At 54.6% G+C, this 15,632-nt stretch overlaps 1 protein-coding gene across 1 annotated transcript in view; it reads right to left on the reverse strand.

Annotated features, from left to right (window-relative positions):
• Positions 1 to 15,632, reverse strand: part of LOC142908076 (DNA-dependent protein kinase catalytic subunit-like) — a 30,674-nt gene that overhangs the window by 122 nt on the left and 14,920 nt on the right. Inside the window, exons 5-9 of the mRNA XM_076058250.1 lie at positions 13,242 to 13,336; positions 10,842 to 10,944; positions 7,398 to 7,525; positions 6,241 to 6,387; positions 1,425 to 1,639 (exon numbers count right to left, since the gene is read on the reverse strand). Of these exons, the coding sequence (XP_075914365.1) occupies positions 1,425 to 1,639; positions 6,241 to 6,387; positions 7,398 to 7,525; positions 10,842 to 10,944; positions 13,242 to 13,336 (688 nt within the window). The remainder of the gene's footprint in view (positions 1 to 1,424; positions 1,640 to 6,240; positions 6,388 to 7,397; positions 7,526 to 10,841; positions 10,945 to 13,241; positions 13,337 to 15,632) is intronic.

The following is a 15,632-nucleotide window of genomic DNA, read 5'->3' on the forward strand; positions in this document are numbered from 1 at the left end:
GGTGAGTGATCAGGTGGTTGAGTGAGTAATCTGGTGAGTGAGTGAACATGCGTTTTTTCGGATTTTGTTGTTGTTATCCCGTCTCTCACTGTTCAAATAAACCTACCATTAAAATTATAGACTGATCATTTCTTTGTCAGTGGGAAAACGTACAAAATCAGCAGGGGATCAAATACTTTTCTCCCTCACTGCACACATGCACACAAAGACAAAGATTCCCCGTGTAGCCTTAACAGACTGTAGGGGCAAGTGCTGTTAGCGAGCACCTATGAAGGCCGGTAACGGTACACGAGGGGGTGGGTGGCCAGCACCACGCCCGACCGCCTTTGTCTCCCCAATGGCGATGTTTACTACACACCGCACCAGGTACTCATTTGAGGCTGAGTCGACCTAGGGGAGGCCCATGTGGTGGTTGTGGTGATGGTGGTCGTGGTGACGGTGGTCGTGGTGGTGATGGTGGTCGTGGTGGTGGTGGTAATGGTTGCGGTGATGGTGGTGGTCGTGATGGTGGTCGTGGTGGTAGTCGTGGTGGTAATGGTCGTGGTGGTAATGGTCGTGGTGATGGTGGTGGTGATGGTGGTGGTAATGATGGTGGTGGTCGTGGTAGTGGTGGTGGTGGTGATCGTGGTAGTGGTGATGGTGGTCGTGGTGATGGTGGTGGTGATCGTGGTAGTGGTGATGGTGGTCGTGGTGATGGTGGTGGTGATCGTGGTGGTGATCGTGGTGGTGGTGACGGTGGTCGTGGTGGTGACGGTGACGGCGTTGGTGGTCGTGGTGGTGACGGTGGTCGTGGTAGTGGTGGTGGTGGTCGTGGCGGTGACGGTGGTCGTGGTGGTGGTGACGGTGGTCGTGGTGGTAATGGTCGTGGTGGTGGTGATCGTGGTCGTGGTGATGATGGTGGTCGTGGTGACGGTGGCCGTGGTGATGACGGTGACGGCGTTGGTGGTCGTGGTGATGATGGTGGTCGTGGTGGTGATGGTGGTCGTGGTGGTGATGGTGGTCGTGGTGGTGGTGATGGTGGTCGTGGCCGTGGTGATGGTTGCGGTGATGGTGGTGGTCGTGATGGTGGTCGTGGTGGTGGTCGTGGCGGTAATGGTCGTGGTGGTAATGGTCGTGGTGGTAATGGTCGTGGTGATGGTGGTGGTGATGGTGGTTGTGGTGGTAATGGTCGTGGTGATGGTGGTGGTCGTGGTAGTGGTGATGGTGGTCGTGGTGGTCGTGGTGGTGGTCGTGGCGGTGGTCGTGGTGATGGTGGTGGTGATCGTGGTGGTGACGGTGATGGCGTTGGTGGTAGTGGTGGTGGTCGTGGTGATGGTGGTGGTAGTGGTGGTGGTGATCGTGGTAGTGGTGACGGTGGTCGTGGTGATGATGGTGGTCGTGATGGTGGTCGTGGTGATGGTGACGGTGATCGTGGTGACGGTGACCGTGCTGGTGACGGTGACGGCGTTGGCGGTCGCGGCGGCCGCCGCCGCCGCGGCGGCGGCAAAAACCGCGGAAGCTCCTCCACCGTGGCACTCACCGGTGAGCAGCAGGCGCGGTGAGAGCAGCCGAGCGGTGAAGAACGCCGTGTAACCGTCCAGCGGCGCCAGCAGCCACTCCAACCACCGCAGCCGCGATGCCACCGAGGCCCCAGGCGGCACTGGCGGTGGGGCAGCGGTGGCAGCGGGAGTAGCGGTCAGGGCCGCGGTCACAGCCGCGGTCACGTGACAGGCGCGAAGTACTGTGTGTGTGTGTGTGTACCTGTGTGTGTGTGTGTACCTGTGTGTGTGTGTACAGGTGTGTGTGTACCTGTGTGTGTGTGTGTGTGTACCTGTGTGTGTGTGTGTACCTGTGTGTGTGTGTACCTGTGTGTGTGTGTACCTGTGTGTGTGTGTACAGGTGTGTGTGTGTACCTGTGTGTGTGTGTGTACAGGTGTGTGTGTGTGTACAGGTGTGTGTGTGTACCTGTGTGTATGTACCTGTGTGTGTTTGTACCTGTGTGTGTACAGGTGTGTGTGTGTACCTGTGTGTGTATGTACCTGTGTGTGTGTGTACCTGTGTGTGTGTGTACCTGTGTGTGTGTGCACCTGTGTGTGTGTGTGTGTGTACAGGTGTGTGTGTACCTGTGTGTGTGTGTACCTGTGTGTGTGTACCTGTGTGTGTGTACCTGTGTGTGTGTGTGTACCTGTGTGTGTGTGTGTGTACCTGTGTGTGTGTGTGTGTGTACCTGTGTGTGTGTGTGTGTACCTGTGTGTGTGTGTGTGTACCTGTGTGTGTATGTACCTGTGTGTGTGTGTACCTGTGTGTGTGTACCTGTGTGTGTGTGTGTACCTGTGTGTGTGTGTACAGGTGTGTGTGTGTACCTGTGTGTGTGTGTACCTGTGTGTGTGTGTGTACAGGTGTGTGTGTGTACCTGTGTGTGTGTGTGTGTGTACCTGTGTGTGGGGAGCGATAGTGTAGTGGTTAGCGCTACGCTGCGCTATGAACCTGGAGACCCGGGTTCGATTCCCGCTCACGGCCAACACCAGTGACGATTATCTGAACCGGTCCCGGGCCTCCCCTAGGTCGACTCAGCCTCAAATGAGTACCTGGTGCGGTGTGTAAACATTGCCACTAGGGAGACAAAGGCGGTCGGGCGTGGTGCTGGCCACCCACCCCCTCGTGTACCGTTCCGGCCTTCATAGGTGCTCGCTAACAGCACTTGCCCCTACAGTCTGTTAAGGCTATATGGGGGATCTTTGTTTTGTGTGTGTGTGTACCTGTGTGTGTGTGTGTGTGTACCTGTGTGTGTGTGTACCTGTGTGTGTGTGTGCACCTGTGTGTGTGTGTGCACCTGTGTGTGTGTGTGTACCTGTGTGTGTGTGTGTGTACCTGTGTGTGTGTATCTGTGTGTATGTGTGTACAGGTGTGTGTGTGTGTGTACCTGTGTGTGTGTACAGGTGTATGTGTGTGTGTACCTGTGTGTGTGTGTGTGTACCTGTGTGTGTATGTACCTGTGTGTGTGTGTGTACCTGTGTGTGTGTACCTGTGTGTGTGTGTACCTGTGTGTGTGTGTACAGGTGTGTGTGTGTACCTGTGTGTGTGTGTACCTGTGTGTGTGTGTGTACAGGTGTGTGTGTGTGTACCTGTGTGTGTGTGTGTGTACCTGTGTGTGGGGAGCGATAGTGTAGTGGTTAGCGCTACACTGCGCTATGAACCTGGAGACCCGGGTTCGATTCCCGCTCACGGCCAACACCAGTGACGATTATCTGAACCGGTCCCGGGCCTCCCCTAGGTCGACTCAGCCTCAAATGAGTACCTGGTGCGGTGTGTAAACATTGCCACTAGGGAGACAAAGGCGGTCGGGCGTGGTGCTGGCCACCCACCCCCTCGTGTACCGTTCCGGCCTTCATAGGTGCTCGCTAACAGCACTTGCCCCTACAGTCTGTTAAGGCTATATGGGGGATCTTTGTTTTGTGTGTGTGTGTACCTGTGTGTGTGTGTGTGTGTACCTGTGTGTGTGTGTACCTGTGTGTGTGTGTGCACCTGTGTGTGTGTGTGTACCTGTGTGTGTGTGTGTGTGTACCTGTGTGTGTGTATCTGTGTGTATGTGTGTACAGGTGTGTGTGTGTGTGTACCTGTGTGTGTGTGCACCTGTGTGTGTGTGTGTACCTGTGTGTGTGTGTGTACCTGTGTGTGTGTGTGTACCTGTGTGTGTGTGTGTACAGGTGTATGTGTGTACAGGTGTGTGTGTGTACCTGTGTGTGTGTGTACAGGTGTGTGTGTGCACAGGTGTGTGTGTACCTGTGTGTGTGTACCTGTGTGTGTATGTACCTGTGTGTGTGTGTACCTGTGTGTGTGTGTGTGTACAGGTGTGTGTGTGTGTACCTGTGTGTGTGTGTACCTGTGTGTGTGTACCTGTGTGTGTATGTACCTGTGTGTGTGTACCTGTGTGTGTGTGTGTACCTGTGTGTGTGTACCTGTGTGTGTGTGTGTACCTGTGTGTGTGTGTACAGGTGTGTGTGTGTACCTGTGTGTGTGTGTACCTGTGTGTGTGTGTGTACAGGTGTGTGTGTGTACCTGTGTGTGTGTGTGTACCTGTGTGTGGGGAGCGATAGTGTAGTGGTTAGCGCTACGCTGCGCTATGAACCTGGAGACCCGGGTTCGATTCCCGCTCACGGCCAACACCAGTGACGATTATCTGAACCGGTCCCGGGCCTCCCCTAGGTCGACTCAGCCTCAAATGAGTACCTGGTGCGGTGTGTAAACATTGCCACTAGGGAGACAAAGGCGGTCGGGCGTGGTGCTGGCCACCCACCCCCTCGTGTACCGTTCCGGCCTTCATAGGTGCTCGCTAACAGCACTTGCCCCTACAGTCTGTTAAGGCTATATGGGGGATCTTTGTTTTGTGTGTGTGTGTACCTGTGTGTGTGTGTGTGTGTGTACCTGTGTGTGTGTGTACCTGTGTGTGTGTGTGCACCTGTGTGTGTGTGTGTGTGTACCTGTGTGTGTGTGTACCTGTGTGTGTGTATCTGTGTGTATGTGTGTACAGGTGTGTGTGTGGGTGTACCTGTGTGTGTGTGCACCTGTGTGTGTGTGTGTACCTGTGTATGTGTGTGTACCTGTGTGTGTGTGTACCTGTGTGTGTGTGTGTACAGGTGTATGTGTGTACAGGTGTGTGTGTGTACCTGTGTGTGTGTGTACAGGTGTGTGTGTGCACAGGTGTGTGTGTACCTGTGTGTGTGTGTACCTGTGTGTGTATGTACCTGTGTGTGTGTGTACCTGTGTGTGTGTGTACAGGTGTGTGTGTGTACAGGTGTGTGTGTGTGTACCTGTGTGTGTGTGTACCTGTGTGTGTGTACCTGTGTGTGTGTGTACCTGTGTATGTGTGTACCTGTGTGTGTGTACCTGTGTGTGTGTGTGTGTACCTGTGTGTGTGTGTGTACCTGTGTGTGTGTGTACCTGTGTGTGTATGTACCTGTGTGTGTATGTACCTGTGTGTGTGTACCTGTGTGTGTGTACCTGTGTGTGTGTGTGTACCTGTGTGTGTGTGTACAGGTGTGTGTGTGTGTACCTGTGTGTGTGTGTACCTGTGTGTGTGTGTGTACAGGTGTGTGTGTGTACCTGTGTGTGTGTGTGTGTACCTGTGTGTGGGGAGCGATAGTGTAGTGGTTAGCGCTACGCTGCGCTATGAACCTGGAGACCCGGGTTCGATTCCCGCTCACGGCCAACACCAGTGACGATTATCTGAACCGGTCCCGGGCCTCCCCTAGGTCGACTCAGCCTCAAATGAGTACCTTGTGCGGTGTGTAAACATTGCCACTAGGGAGACAAAGGCGGTCGGGCGTGGTGCTGGCCACCCACCCCCTCGTGTACCGTTCCGGCCTTCATAGGTGCTCGCTAACAGCACTTGCCCCTACAGTCTGTTAAGGCTATATGGGGGATCTTTGTTTTGTGTGTGTGTGTACCTGTGTGTGTGTGTGTGTGTACCTGTGTGTGTGTGTGTACCTGTGTGTGTGTTAGCACCTGTGTGTGTGTGTGCACCTGTGTGTGTGTGTCTACCTGTGTGTGTGTGTGTACCTGTGTGTGTGTATCTGTGTGTATGTGTGTACAGGTGTGTGTGTGTGTGTACCTGTGTGTGTGTGTGCACCTGTGTGTGTGTGTGTACCTGTGTGTGTGTGTACAGGTGTATGTGTGTACAGGTGTGTGTGTGTGTGTGTACCTGTGTGTGTGTATCTGTGTGTATGTGTGTACAGGTGTGTGTGTGTGTGTACCTGTGTGTGTGTGTGCACCTGTGTGTGTGTGTCTACCTGTGTGTGTGTGTGTACCTGTGTGTGTGTATCTGTGTGTATGTGTGTACAGGTGTGTGTGTGTGTGTACCTGTGTGTGTGTACCTGTGTGTGTGTGTGCACCTGTGTGTGTGTGTGTACCTGTGTGTGTGTGTACAGGTGTATGTGTGTACAGGTGTGTGTGTGTACCTGTGTGTGTGTGTACAGGTGTGTGTGTGCACAGGTGTGTGTGTACCTGTGTGTGTGTGTGTACCTGTGTGTGTGTGTGTGTACCTGTGTGTGTGTGTGTACCTGTGTGTGTGTGAGTGTAGCGGTCGTGTAGCGGTTACCCTACGAACCCGGCGTCCCGAGTTCGATTCCCGCTCACGGCCAAAACCACCGGTGGCGGTTATCTGAACCGGTCCCGAGCCTCCCCTAGGTCGACTCAGCCTCAAACGCGTGTCCCGGTGCGATGCCATGGAAAAATCATCGGCCACCGACGAGGTGAGGTTACCTGCACCACCTCCACCTCCTCCTCCTCCTCCTCCTCCACCTCCTCCACCTCCTCCACCTCCTCCACCCTCAAAGCAGTGAACCAGGAAGGCTGGACCACCATCCGAGTTCAGGCGACTATCAAGCCATGAGGTTGGACTTGACACACCTAGTGGGGGGGTAGTGGGGGGTAGTGGGGGGGTAGTGGGGGGGTAGTGGGGGGTAGTGAGCCATGAGGTTGGACTTGACACACCTAGTGGGGGGGTAGTGGGGGGTAGTGGGGGGGGTAGTGGGGGGGTAGTGGGGGGGTAGTGAGCCATGAGGTTGGACTTGACACACCTAGTGGGAGGGTAGTGGGGGAGTAGTGGGGGGGTAGTGGGGGGGGGGGTAGTGTGGGTGGGGGAGTAGTGGAGGGTGGTAGTGGGTGGTAGTGGAGGGTGGTAGTAGGTGGTAGTGGGGGGTGGTAGTGTGGGTGGTAGTGGAGGGTGGTAGTGGGTGGTAGTGGAGGGTGGTAGTGTGTGTTAGTGGGGGGGGTGTTAGTGTGTGTTAGTGTGGGGGGTGTTAGTGTGTGTTAGTGGGGGGGGTGTTAGTGTGTGTTAGTGTGGGGGGGTGGTAGTGTGTGTTAGTGGGGGGGTGGTAGTGTGTGTTAGTGGGGGGGTGTTAGTGGGTGGTGGTGGGTGGTAGTGGGGGGTGTTAGTGTGTGTTAGTGGAGGGTGGTAGTGGGTGGTAGTGGAGGGTGGTAGTGTGTGTTAGTGGGGGGGTGTTAGTGGGTGGTGGTGGGTGGTAGTGGGGGGTGTTAGTGTGTGTTAGTGGGGGGGTGTTAGTGGGTGGTGGTGGGTGGTAGTGGGGGTGTTAGTGTGTGTTAGTGGAGGGTGGTAGTGGGTGGTAGTGGAGGGTGGTAGTGTGTGTTAGTGGGGGGGTGTTAGTGGGTGGTGGTGGGTGGTAGTGGGGGGTGGTAGTGTGTGTTAGTGGGGGGGTGTTAGTGGGTGGTGGTGGGTGGTAGTGGGGGGTGTTAGTGTGTGTTAGTGGAGGGTGGTAGTGGGTGGTAGTGGAGGGTGGTAGTGGTGTGTTAGTGGGGGGTGTTAGTGGGTGGTGGTGGGTGTAGTGGGGGGTGTTAGTTGTGTTAGAGGGGGGGGTGTTAGTGTTAGTGTGTGTGGGTGGTGGTGGTGGTGGTCTGACCGGGCAGCATCGTGACGAGTTGGCAGAACAGGTGGAGGCATTGCTGACGGCACTGCGTTTCCACCCTGCCACACTGCAGCAGCAGCCACTCCACCAGGTACGTCAGCGTCGCCCCCGCAGGGAAACCCCTACACACACCACCACCACCACAACAACCACTACAACCACCACCACAACAACCACTAAAACCACTCCACCAGGTACGTCAGCGTCGCCCCCGCAGGGAAACCCCTACACACACCACCACCACAACAACCACAACCACCACCACCACAACAACCACTAAAACCACTCCACCAGGTACGTCAGCGTCGCCCCCGCAGGGAAACCCCTACACACACCACCACCACAACAACCACAACCACCACCACCACAACAACCACTACAACAACCACCACCACCACCACCACAACCACTACAACCACCACCACAACCACTACAACCACCACAACCACTACAACCACCACCACCACAACAACCACTACAACCACCACTACTACAACCACCACCACTACAACCACCACCACAACCACTACAACAATCACCACCACCACAACCACTACAACCACCACCACAACCACTACAACCACCACAACAACCACTACAACAACCACAACCACTACAACCACCACCACCACAACCACAAACACAACTACCACCACAACCACAACCCCTACAACCACCACCACCACAACCACTACAACAACCACAAACACAAATACCACCACAACCACAACCCCTACAACCACCACCACCACAACCGGTACAACAACCACAAACACAACTACCACCACCACTACAACAACCACCACAACCACTACAACCACCACCACCACCACTACAACCACCACCACCACAACCACTACAACAACCACAACTACCACCACAACGACCACCACCACCATCACAACCCCTACAACCACCACCCCAACCACTACAACAACCACAAACACAACTACCACCACAACCACCACAACCACAACGACCACCACCACCACAACCACTACAACAACCACAAACACAACTACCACCACCACAACCACTACAACAACCACTACAACAACCACAACCACCACAACAACCACAACTACCACCACAACCACCGCAACCACAACAACCACAACCACCACCACAACAACCACCACCACTACAACAACAACCACCACTACAACCACCACCACCACAACAACCACAACTACAACCACCACCACTACAACCACCACAACAACCACAACCACTACAACCACCACCACTACAACCACCACAACAGCCACCACCACAACCACCACCACAACCACTATAACAACCACCACCACAACAACTACAACCACAACTACCACCACAACCACAACAACCACCACCACAACCACCACCACAACCACCACGACCACAACCACAACAACCACAACAACCACCACCACAACCACCACCACAACCACCACGACCACAACCACAACAACAACCACCACAACCACCACAACCACAACAACCACCACAACCACAACAACCACTACAACAACCACCACAACCACCACAACAACCACCACCACTACAACCACCACAACCACCACAACAACTACCACCACTACAACCACCACAACCTCCACAACAACCACCACAACCACAACAACCACCACAACCACAACAACCACTACAACAACCACCACAACCACCACAACTACCACAACCACCACAACAACTACCACCACTACAACCACCACAACCTCCACAACAACCACCACAACCACAACAACCACCACAACCACAACAACCACTACAACAACCACCACAACCACCACAACAACCACCACCACTACAACCACCACAACCACCACTACAACAACCACCACCACCACCACAACCACTACAACCACCACCACAACCACTACAACCACCACAACCACTACAACCACCACCACAACAACCACTACAACCACCACTACTACAACCACCACCACTACAACCACCACCACAACCACTACAACAATCACCACCACCACAACCACTACAACCACCACCACAACCACTACAACCACCACAACAACCACTACAACAACCACAACCACTACAACCACCACCACCACAACCACAAACACAACTACCACCACAACCACAACCCCTACAACCACCACCACCACAACCACTACAACAACCACAAACACAAATACCACCACAACCACAACCCCTACAACCACCACCACCACAACCGGTACAACAACCACAAACACAACTACCACCACCACTACAACAACCACCACAACCACTACAACCACCACCACCACCACTACAACCACCACCACCACAACCACTACAACAACCACAACTACCACCACAACGACCACCACCACCATCACAACCCCTACAACCACCACCCCAACCACTACAACAACCACAAACACAACTACCACCACAACCACCACAACCACAACGACCACCACCACCACAACCACTACAACAACCACAAACACAACTACCACCACCACAACCACTACAACAACCACTACAACAACCACAACCACCACAACAACCACAACTACCACCACAACCACCGCAACCACAACAACCACAACCACCACCACAACAACCACCACCACTACAACAACAACCACCACTACAACCACCACCACCACAACAACCACAACTACAACCACCACCACTACAACCACCACAACAACCACAACCACTACAACCACCACCACTACAACCACCACAACAGCCACCACCACAACCACCACCACAACCACTATAACAACCACCACCACAACAACTACAACCACAACTACCACCACAACCACAACAACCACCACCACAACCACCACCACAACCACCACGACCACAACCACAACAACCACAACAACCACCACCACAACCACCACCACAACCACCACGACCACAACCACAACAACAACCACCACAACCACCACAACCACAACAACCACCACAACCACAACAACCACTACAACAACCACCACAACCACCACAACAACCACCACCACTACAACCACCACAACCACCACAACAACTACCACCACTACAACCACCACAACCTCCACAACAACCACCACAACCACAACAACCACCACAACCACAACAACCACCACAACCACAACAACCACTACAACAACCACCACAACCACCACAACAACCACCATCACTACAACCACCACAACCACCACAACAACCGCCCTTCGCCAGTGAGCGGCTGTGCCAGGCTAGGTGCAGGAGGAGGAGGCCACGTGACAGACCCAGCAGGTGCCATGGGTTGACTGCTGTGCCAGGCTAGGTGCAGGAGGAGGAGGTCACGGGACAGACCCAGCAGGCCCCATGGGTTGACTGCTGTGCCAGGCTAGGTGCAGGAGGTCACGTGAACAGACCCAGCAGCTGCCGCGGGCTGACTGCTGTGCCAGGCTAGGTGCAGGCACGTGTCCGTGTGCTCCACCCCACCTGGGTGTCCGTCTCCGTGTGTCGGGCTGCATGAGCGAGGAGGCTTTGTGCTTGACGATGCGCGAGATGTGAGACAGCGCAGCTCTGCACTGCACCACCGTGCCTGCAGGCAAAGACAAAGGTGCCCCGTGTAGCCTCGGGCAAGGCGTCGGGGCAAGTGGCTGTGAGTACGGGAGCAGCAGAGCCACGCGCGGCGGGGAAGGAGACTATTCAGAGTACGGGGCCACGCACGGCGGGGAGTAGACTATTCAGAGTACGGGGCCACGCACAGCGGGGAGTAGACTATTCAGAGTACGGGGCACACGCACAGCGGGGAGTAGACTATTCAGAGTACGGGGCACACGCACAGCGGGGAGTAGACTATTCAGAGTACGGGGCACACGCACGGCGGGGAGTAGACTATTCAGAGTACGGGGCCACGCACAGCGGGGAGTAGACTATTCAGAGTACGGGGCCACGCACGGCGGGGAGTAGACTATTCAGAGTACGGGGCCACGCACAGCGGGGAGTAGACTATTCAGAGTACGGGGCCACGCACGGCGGGGAGTAGACTATTCAGAGTACGGGGCCACGCACAGCGGGGAGTAGACTATTCAGAGTACAGGGCCACGCACAGCGGGCAGTAGACCATTCAGAGTAGGGGGTCACGCACAGCGGGGAGTAGACTATTCAGAGTACGGGGCACACGCACAGCGGGGAGTAGACTATTCAGAGTACGGGGCCACACACAGCAGGAAGTAGACTATTCAGAGTACGGGGCCACGCACGGCAGGGAGTAGACTATTCAGAGTACGGGGTCACGCACAGCGGGGAGGAGACTATTCAGAGTACGGGGCAACGCACAGCGGGTAGTAGACTATTCAGAGTACGGGGCCACGCACAGCGGGGAGTAGACTATTCAGAGTACGGGGCCACGCACAGCAGGCAGTAGACTATTCAGAGTACGGGGCCACGCACAGCGGGCAGTAGACTATTCAGAGTACGGGGCCACGCACAGCGGGCAGTAGACTATTCAGAGTATGGGGCCACGCACAGCGGGGAGTAGACTATTCAGAGTACGGGGCCACGCACAGCGGGCAGTAGACTATTCAGAGTACGGGGCACGCACAGCGGGGAGTAGACTATTCAGAGTACGGGGCCACGCACAGCGGGGAGTAGACTATTCAGAGTACGGGGCCACGCACAGCAGGGAGTAGACTATTCAGAGTACGGGGCCACGCACAGCGGGGAGTAGACTATTCAGAGTACGGGGCCACGCACAGCAATGAGTAGACTATTCAGAGTATGGGGTCACGCACAGCGGGCAGTAGACTATTCAGAGTACGGGGCCACGCACAGCGGGGAGTAGACTATTCAGAGTACGGGGCCACGCAAAGCGGGGAGTAGACTACTCAGAGTACGGGGCCACGCACAGCAGGCAGTAGACTATTCAGAGTACGGGGCACGCACAGCAAGGAGTAGACTATTCAGAGTACGGGGCCACGCACAGCGGGGAGTAGACTATTCAGAGTACGGGGTAGGCACAGCAGGGAGTAGACTATTCAGAGTACGGGGCCACGCACGGCGGGGAGTAGACTATTCAGAGTACGGGGCACGCACAGTGGGGAGTAGACTATTCAGAGTACGGGGCCACGCACAGCGGGGAGTAGCCTATTCAGAGTACGGGGCCACGCACAGCGGGGAGTAGACTATTCAGAGTAGGGGGTCACGCACAGCAGGGAGTAGACTATTCAGAGTACGGGGCCACGCACGGCGGGGAGTAGACTATTCAGAGTACGGGGCCACGCACAGCGGGGAGTAGCCTATTCAGAGTACGGGGCCACGCACAGCGGGGAGTAGACTATTCAGAGTATGGGGCATGCACAGCGGGGAGTAGCCTATTCAGAGTACGGGGCCACGCACAGCGGGGAGTAGACTATTCAGAGTATGGGGCATGCACAGCGGGGAGTAGACTATTCAGAGTACGGGGCCACGCACAGCGGGGAGGAGACTATCCAGAGTACGGGGCCACGCACAGCGGGGAGTAGACTATTCAGAGTACGGGGCCACGCACAGCAGGGAGTAGACTATTCAGAGTACGGGGCCACGCACAGCAGGGAGTAGACTATTCAGAGTACGGGGCCACGCACAGCGGGGAGTGGCCTATTCAGAGTACGGGGCCACGCACAGCGGGGAGTAGACTATTCAGAGTACGGGGTAGGCTCAGCAGGGAGTAGACTATTCAGAGTACGGGGCACGCAAAACAGGCAGTAGATTATTCAGAGTACGGGGCACGCACAGCGGGGAGTAGACTATTCAGAGTACGGGGCCACGCAAAGCGGGGAATAGACTATTCAGAGTACGGGGCACGCCCAGGGTCGGGATCGAACCCACGACATCCGCGTACCAGGCGGAACTCACCCTGGCAGTCGTCATCGCCATGTGCCAGCGCCAAGCTATCGACAAAGTCCACCAGCACCTCCATCAGGAACTCATCCACCAGGGTGGACTCTTCTCTGATGGCCGGGGGAGGGGCGGGGGAGGAGAGGGAGGGAGGTGCATACATACACACGTACATAGACTACTCACACAGAGACCCACAGACTACTCACACAGTAGAGACCCACAGACTACTCACACAGTAGAGACCCACAGACTACTCACACAGTAGAGACCCACAGACTACTCACACAGTAGAGACCCACAGACTACTCACACAGAAGAGACCCACAGACTACTCACACAGTAGAGACCCACAGACTACTCACACAGTAGAGACCCACAGACTACTCACACAGTAGAGACCCACAGACTACTCACACAGTAGAGACCCACAGACTACTCACACAGTAGAGACCCACAGACTACTCACACAGTAGAGACCCACAGACTACTCACACAGAGACCCACAGACTACTCACACAGTAGAGACCCATAGACTACTCACACAGTAGAGACCCACAGACTACTCACACAGTAGAGACCCACAGACTACTCACACAGTAGAGACCCACAGACTACTCACACAGTAGAGACCCACAGACTACTCACACAGTAGAGACCCACAGACTACTCACACAGAGATCCATAGACTACTCACATAGTAGAGACCCACAGACTACTCACACAGTAGAGACCCACAGACTACTCACACAGTAGAGACCCACAGACTACTCACACAGTAGAGACCCACAGACTACTCACACAGTAGAGACCCACAGACTACTCACACAGTAGAGACCCACAGACTACTCACACAGTAGAGACCCATAGACTACTCACACAGTAGAGACCCACAGACTACTCACACAGTAGAGACCCACAGACTACTCACACAGTAGAGACCCACAGACTACTCACACAGTAGAGACCCACAGACTACTCACACAGTAGAGACCCACAGACTACTCACACAGAGATCCATAGACTACTCACATAGTAGAGACCCACAGACTACTCACACAGTAGAGACCCATAGACTACTCACACAGTAGAGACCCACAGACTACTCACACAGTAGAGACCCACAGACTACTCACACAGTAGAGACCCACAGACTACTCACACAGTAGAGACCCACAGACTACTCACACAGTAGAGACCCACAGACTACTCACACAGTAGAGACCCACAGACTACTCACACAGTAGAGACCCACAGACTACTCACACAGTAGAGACCCACAGACTACTCACACAGTAGAGACCCACAGACTACTCACACAGTAGAGACCCACAGACTACTCACACAGTAGAGACCCACAGACTACTCACACAGTAGAGACCCACAGACTACTCACACAGTAGAGACCCATAGACTACTCATACAGTAGAGACCCACAGACTACTCACACAGTAGAGACCCACAGACTACTCACACAGTAGAGACCCACAGACTACTCACACAGTAGAGACCCATAGACTACTCACACAGTAGAGACCCACAGACTACTCACACAGTAGAGACCCACAGACTACTCACACAATAGAGACCCACAGACTACTCACACAGTAGAGACCCACAGACTACTCACACAGTAGAGACCCACAGACTACTCACACAGTAGAGAGACCCACAGACTACTCACACAGTAGAGACCCACAGACTACTCACACAGTAGAGACCCACAGACTACTCACACAGTAGAGACCCACAGACTACTCACACAGTAGAGACCCATAGACTACTCACACAGTAGAGACCCATAGACTACTCACACAGTAGAGACCCACAGACTACTCACACAGTAGAGACCCACAGACTACTCACACAGTAGAGACCCATAGACTACTCACACAGTAGAGACCCATAGACTACTCACACAGTAGAGACCCACAGACTACTCACACAGTAGAGACCCACAGACTACTCACACAGTAGAGACCCATAGACTACTCACACAGTAGAGACCCACAGACTACTCACACAGTAGAGACCCACAGACTACTCACACACAGTAGAGACCCACAGACTACTCACACAGTAGAGACCCACAGACTACTCACACACAGTAGAGACCCACAGACTACTCACACAGTAGAGACCCACAGACTACTCACACAGTAGACACCCACAGACTACTCACACACACAGAGACCCACAGACTACTCACACAGTAGACACCCACAGACTACTCACACAGTAGAGACCCACAGACTACTCACACAGTAGACACCCACAGACTACTCACACACACAGAGACCCACAGACTACTCACACAGTAGACACCCACAGACTACTCACACAGTAGAGACCCACAGACTACTCACACAGTAGACACCCACAGACTACTCACACACACAGAGACCCACA

Source organism: Petromyzon marinus (assembly GCF_048934315.1).
Source record: "Petromyzon marinus isolate PM22_M1 ecotype Great Lakes invasive population chromosome 69 unlocalized genomic scaffold, UKy_Petmar_22M1.pri1.0 chr69_unloc.1, whole genome shotgun sequence".
Lineage (NCBI taxonomy): Eukaryota > Metazoa > Chordata > Hyperoartia > Petromyzontiformes > Petromyzontidae > Petromyzon > Petromyzon marinus.